The 7176-nt window shown below is 36.7% G+C and overlaps 1 protein-coding gene across 5 annotated transcripts in view; it reads left to right on the top strand.

Moving 5' to 3' along the window:
- Nucleotides 1-1458: 1458 nt before the first annotated feature.
- Nucleotides 1459-7176, top strand: part of LOC123683260 — a 77219-nt gene continuing 71501 nt past the window's right edge. The window contains exons 1-3 of one of the 5 annotated variants that reach the window (XM_045622220.1): nucleotides 1459-1628; nucleotides 2883-2932; nucleotides 2994-3034. In XM_045622220.1, coding sequence (XP_045478176.1) covers nucleotides 2998-3034 — 37 coding nt within the window. In that variant the 5' untranslated portion in view covers nucleotides 1459-1628; nucleotides 2883-2932; nucleotides 2994-2997. Of the gene's footprint in view, nucleotides 1629-2882; nucleotides 2933-2993; nucleotides 3035-6115; nucleotides 6276-7176 lie in introns of those variants that run through there. The other 4 variants (XM_045622187.1, XM_045622235.1, XM_045622205.1 and 1 more) reach the window with 4 other exon arrangements.

Genomic DNA, 7176 nt, shown 5'->3' with positions numbered 1-7176 from the left:
TCCTATTGTCCCTCTCCCATTGTTGGTCCACTGTCTTATATTGGTATTTTCCAAGCCCAGAGAAGAGCTCAGGACCAACAGGTGTCATACTTGATGCCCTTTTTGCAAGTTCATCGGCTTCTTCATTTCCTTCACCACAATGCCTTAGCACCCATAATAGAGTTACTTTATTGCCTCTGCATCTTCACCGTAACCAATATACTGTAGTGCGGTATTATCAAAAACTGCATAGAGAAGGTTAAGAACGTCGTAGACAAGGAAGTGGACGGACAAATAAGATCCAGGGCCGCCATCTTCGATTAATAACATTAAGATACTGATTCTCGAGGGCAAGATCATTAGCTGATCAATAATTTCGAAACCTTTCCTGTAATATTTCCTTCAGTTTATCGTCGAATTAGCGATTTAGATGTTAATGGTGTTTTTTTAGAGCTATAGAACTTTTTTTTGTTAAATCACAAGATCTTGGAGGACAATTCGCAGGTCCAAAACGTGAAATTAGGCGGTCACGAAACGTGTCTTTCAATAAATCGATTATGGCACGAGCTGTGTGACATGTTGCACCGTCTTGTTGGAACCACAACTCCTGGACATCATGGTTGTTCAATTCAGGAATGAAAAAGTTAGTAGGAATCATGGCTCTATACCGATCATCATTGACTGTAACGTTCTGGTCATCATCGTTTTTGAAGAAGTACGGACCAATGATTCCACCAGCCCATAAAGCGCACCAAACAGTCAGTTTTTCTGGATGTAACGGTGTTTCGGAATACACTTGAGGATTAGCTTCACTCCAAATGCGGCAGTTTTGTTTGTTGACGTAGCCATTCAACCAGAAGTGCGCTTCATCGCTAAACAAAATTCGCTTATGAAAATCGGGAATAACGGCAATCTCATTTTGGGCCCATTTGCAAGCGTTGTTCAGGCGTGAGTCTATTCATGATGAGTTGCCAAACCAAACTGAGAGTAAATCACTTGACAGCTATTAAATCGGTCGCCATCTTGAACGGTAATGCCAACTTAAAGTTATATACCTCGAAAAAAACCACCTTTATGATGTTCAAAACCAATTCCTCTCTAATTGAAAAGTTTGTTCAATCCACCCTGTATGCCAGGCTTGCAAGGACGTTACACTCTAATACCCACAGCGCATCGGGCAACGTCCTTCCGGCTTCTTCGTCCTTGAATATCCTAGTGCATCTACAAAATCGTTAATTCTTCCAGAAGTATCAAAACTTCCTCCCAAAACCTCGCTTAACCCCCAAAACCAAAAAATCTCGCAAACTCCTCCTCCTCTTTAACCCAAACCATCATTCTCCACTTATTCACGACCAAATCTTGACCACAAATCATCGATAAATGCACGCAACAATGACGTCACTCGAACTGAAGGATAATCGATAGTAGTGCACCAAGTCCACCGCCAGGGGGCGCCGTTCAAGACTTCCTTATGGGGGTTACTTCTCGGACGTAATACACCCCTTTTAAACTACCCCGTGTTTCTTAATTCTTACGCCCAAATATCTGCAGTTTTCGCGGATTGTGACGTTTCTTCGTGTGTGGTTTGTGTCATTTTGTTTTTCCACATGAGTGTCTGGATAAGCGCCAAAAAATTGGACTGTATTCAGGTGAGAGTAGGACGTAGTTTCTTGGATGTTTATTTACCTCTACCCTTTAATTTGATTTGTTACGTATTTCACGGTTTCTTTGTGACGAATATGTGTTTTTGGATGGTGTGGAGGTGTTTTTGATTGTGCTGGATCTTAAGTTACCTGTTGTTCCGACGTTGTATTGATTTTACGTTGATCAACAAGATCTGTCTTGGTTGTTCTTCATGTTGTTGATCTTATCGATAATTTATTTTCATAAGGTTACGTCGTGTTTTGTGATTGTGGTTTGATTGCTAATTTATGTTAAGGGGTGTCCCAACTAAAACACGTCAACCTCAAATTAGTCACCCAATTGATTTTTGCGTACCCTACTTTTTTTTTCAAAAAAAAATCTCTACTTTAACTACATCTTAAGTTACTCCTGAAGTTTTTAGTGATATGTTTCTGTTTTCTTCAAATATTATTATCATCTGTTTCTCCACTTCATGTAGCAAGAAGATAAGAATAAGATATTTGGTTTATTCGATAATTTCAGTTCTTTGTGAGGAGTTCCAACTTAAACACATCAACCTCGAATTTATCACCTAATTAAACTTTCAGTATTCTCATTCTGTTTATAATAGTCTTTAAATTCTTCTGAAGTTATCCCCTGATTTTTAAAATTTGGATGAAATTTCTACCTCAGGAAAACATCACCAGATATTAATACATTGAGAGAAAAAATATTCGAAATAAATTATTGATCCATTTTTTTTTTCCTAATATCTGAGAATTAGAGCATTTGCTCTAACTGACCTTCAACTATACATATCAGCAATAAGAATACTGGAAGCTGCATGCACGATTCATAATTCTCTGCAGTATTGGGAATACAGAGTGTATACATTTGAAATTTTATTTCCTAAAATGTATCAATACCAATTGAGCACATTTAAGTAACTATTTGCTTTATTGAATAACATCTCTCTCAACTTAATTCTTCTCAATGATGATATCGAAATGAAACTAAAATAGAAATTGATGAAAAAGTTATCATCATTTTACCATAATTATTCGAATCCTTTCTTCATAGAGAAATCTCAGAACTTTTTGAATTTTACACAAAATTTCATTGAACAGTTGAACATTAAATCTTTATTCCACAGAAATTTGATGGAATGGTTTTGCAAAGAGTTGAAATTATATGATGATGGTTTTTATTGAAGATGAAATTGTTTTTTGTTGTGTTTGTATCCATAAGTTCCTGTTAACTAGTTGTTCAATCTTTTCTAGGCCGTTCAGAGATGCTGAGCCATTTGGATTACGGCTGAACCAAAATAAAGGTGAGCTATTTGCAAATAAGATCTAATGATTATATTTGCTGAAACTATTTGTCCTTTTCAGGACAATGACGGATAATATATGTAACAGCCAACTTATTGTAGGTGAGTAAAAATTGAGGGTTAGAAGAAGACAAATTTGAAATGAGTTTAGACTTATAGACTATATAACACCGAATGATATAACATATTGATAAAGTTTGAGGTTACACTATTGATATGTTCATAAAAGTATAACGCAAATGGAAAAAAGAGGACTAATACGAAAATGAATTAAAGTGTCAGTGACATTGCATTGCCTCAGTGTTTGTGTAATTGTATAGAGATGGATGAAAATGAAGATGTTTTTCATTTATGAACCCTCAAGGAATTCTTCCACTAACGGTAGCAGCCACATCTATCTTGATCCCAGGAACAGCGAATTTCATTTATAATGGAACGTAGGGAACCTTTAATAAATGGCATCATCGAAACAACTCCAACTAAACTCAGTTTTGTCGGTTTCGTGGTCAAAGAAATAAAGGGAAGTTTTTTCCATATTCTCCTTGAATTTTCTATGGTTCTAGTAACGTTATCAAGAGAATATTCTGTACGATTCTTGAAATGGTTCCTAGATCCTTCCTTTCGAAAGTTATCCTGTATACTGAGGAACAAAATCGAATTTGAGTTAGTCAAATTTCATCGTTTGTAACCATTCGGCTCAAAATCCGAAAATTCGTACATTGAACCCAATAATAGAGCTATCCATCGCTCAAAAAACTTCCATACCACTTTGAGGAGCCCACGATATAAAAATTGATCCATAACGTCCTCCAAATTAAACCATTAGATTATGACATTGACAGTTAGAGACCATTTCAGGATGACCTCACCCTCTGTACATTCAACGATGACCATTAGCAGTAATTGACTCTAATTAAGCAGTCTCAATATAATGAATTGTTGGGCCGTTGCACTTGGATGAAGTAATGCAAGATGAAGGAGGCCGTTAATACAGGGATCTGATGGAGTTTGTCGTTAAAAATCACATATTCGAAGGACTAGTGGTTGACTGAATTTTTGAGTTTAGAATTTCATGGGAATCGTATCACAAAATCATGTTTTTTTTTAATTCAAAATATCAGAAATTGTCTGTCAGGCATTAGTGGAATTTTTGGGTAGGTTTTTAGGTAAAATTTTACTTATCCTTACCTATTAATGAATTTTTAATGAAATTTGAAGAAAAGAATGAGGAAAGCACTGACGGGAAAAGCTTTTGGATTTGGATTTTTTATAATTCTGATGACGTGTTCAACCCAAAATTATGCATATAGCTTAATTAATTGTTTTGAACGAGTAGTTAATTGGAGGTACAAACGGAAATGACAGATTCCTCGAATCATTTCAATAAAGAAGTTCTATAAACATGGGTAAATGCTTTGTTTTAAAGAAATGGTGTTAAAGTGTATTTTTTTCGTAGCAGTTTCCGTTCACAAGATATTTAACTTAAATTTGAAATATATGAAAAAGAGAAGGTTTTCGAAGATGCAGAATTGGAGGCATTACTTGATCAAGACTCGTGTCAAACGCAACAAGAATTGGCAGAATCATTGGGAGTGACGCAAAAAGCCATTTCAAAACACCTTAAAGTCATGGAAATGATTCAGAAATAAGGAAATTGGGTACCGTACGAGTTGAAGCCGATGTTGAACAGCGTTTGTTTGCTTGTTAAAAGCTGCTTGCAAGGCAAGGATGGAAGGGATTTCTGCATCGCATTGTGACTGAAGACGAAAAATAAGTTCATTACGATAATCCCAAGCGCTGAAAATCATGGGGATATCCCGGACTTGCTTCCACGTCTACAGCCAAACCAAATATTCACGGTTCCAAGATCATTTGGTGGGATTAGATCGGCGTAGTGTATCATGAGTTGTTAAAACCGAATGAAACAATCACAGGCGATCGTTATCGATCGAAATTAATGCTTTTGAGCCGAGCAATGAAATGAAGATCCTGTGATAATCGATAATACGATAATCCAAAGCGCAGAAAATAATGGGGATATCCCGGCTATGGTCGAACCGAATATTCAAGCTTCCAATGTAATGCTCAGTATTTGGTGGAACCAGGTCGTCGTAGTGTATTATTTATTTATTTACTTCTTTATTCTTGACCTTTAATACAGTACAAGTACTGGTACAAGGCCTATTTAACAATATCAAACCGACTGAAACAATAACAGGCGTTAACGAACGCAATTAATGCGTTTGAGCCGACAATTCAAAGACAAACGGTCGCAATACAACGAGAGACACGATAAAGTGATTTCACAGCATGACAATGCTCGGGACCATGTTGCGAAAGTAGTCAAGACATACTTGGAAACGTTTGAAATGGAAAGTCCTACCACACCCGCCATATTCTCCAGACGTTGCTCTCTCGGACTATCACTTGTTTCGATCAATGGCACACAGCCTGGCTGATCAGCACTTCCGGTTTTATGAAGAAATAAAAATTGGATCGATTCGTGGATCACTTCGAAAGATGACCAGTTTTTTCAACGTGGGATTCGTAGGCTGCTCGAAAGATGGGAGGAAGTAGTGGCTAGTGATGGACAATATTTTGAATCAGAAATGTATAACAATAAAGTCTCAAATTTCAGAAAGAAATGGCTGAAGCAAAGTTGTACGCTTATGTAACAATTCAGCAAAATATCTCTATGAACACTCTCAAATACCCTCCACTTGTCCTCGCCAAGAAGCCAATTTTTCTGCATAATATTAATACCAACCAGTGGGGGATGCACCCATTTACAGATGTTCACACCACCAACACCTATAAATACACCTTCTCATAGTTAATAAGTCAACCCAAAGGGTCAAATAACAAGGGTCTCAATAATCCAAGAATTCACGTGTTCTCCCACGGGAGCTATCCAGAAATAAATCCAGAACGGTGAAAGTAATAAAGAATAATAAAATAGGCGGCCATCTCCCCCCTCTCCTCTACCAAACGAGGCTGCAACACATGTTCAGCAGCAATTATTTTAAGAGTTAAAAATAAGATCACGTGGACTCATCTCAGACGTACGGCATATGGTTTCAACGTGATCTATTTAATTTTTTCGCGCATCGTACGTCTGTGATCGTTTTCAGGGATTGAGTTCTGTGCGCAGAGTCTACTCAGTACTGAGTAATGGTTTAGTCATTTTATGTCGGCCATATTGATATCTTTATTAAAGTTGGTGGATTCGTTGTGATTTTAATAATTCGATAGTTTGTTTATCTAGTGACTTATCGGGTTTTTAAGTGTTGCGTGATTTGCTTTTTTTTGCGTTTGTATACAGGGTCCTGCCGATTTTGGCGCGGTAACTATATTTACATTTTGGATAAGCTCCTGTTCCCTCTTCTAATAGTTCATTTATTCTATGGTGCACGGTGCTTTGAAGGTTTCTTTTTGTTGTGAACGTTTTTTCATAGTTTTCCATTTCAAACTTTTCCTAGACGATTCTATTTAGATTTTCTCACCCCATTTCCCTCAAAAACAGCCAAATCGAATAGGAAACGTCTTGCGCATGATCTCTGACCCGGACGATTTTTTAAATTTGTTTACCTTTAAATTTAGATCCACCGCATTGGTGATCCAGTTTCTCGCTTTGTTTGTGTTCTGTGGTCGGTTTTCTAGCGTTCGATGATCCTTCGTTCGGTTTTGTATACGGGGTGATCCGTTTCGTTTGTGATGCTGAGGATTTCAGAAGTTTTTTCGGGTTTGGATGTGTGTGATTGTAAAGGTTGATAAGTCTGATGATGGATGGGGAGCTTTAGCTCTAGGTATAGTGTGCGTATTTGACTTCAAAATACAGGGTGTTGGAAGGTAACTGCAGAATAGGTATGAGAAATATTGAAAAAACTTTGTGGTACCTCTTATAATCACATTGTCGTATATCTCAATGTCAAAAAACTATCGAGAAATAGTCAATGAATTATAACTTTGATATGCTACCAACACTTCGAAAGCATCTTGTGCACATCTTTGATACGGTAATTTTTTATTATGACTGCATCATAATTTCATTAATAACACTGAAAATTAAATTCAAATAAGCATAATAATGTTCCTTCCAATTGTTGACTAACTTATTTCGCTGTTCATGTGATATATTTATTATTGCAAAATATTTGCAAATCAATAATTTTGAAGTTAGGCGAGAATGTTGTATCTAAATTGACCCTAAAAAAATCCAATAAATCATTTTATCGACCATGTAA

This window comes from Harmonia axyridis, chromosome 1, assembly GCF_914767665.1.
Source record: "Harmonia axyridis chromosome 1, icHarAxyr1.1, whole genome shotgun sequence".
Lineage (NCBI taxonomy): Eukaryota > Metazoa > Arthropoda > Insecta > Coleoptera > Coccinellidae > Harmonia > Harmonia axyridis.
This window is presented reverse-complemented; position numbering and strand designations above follow the sequence as displayed.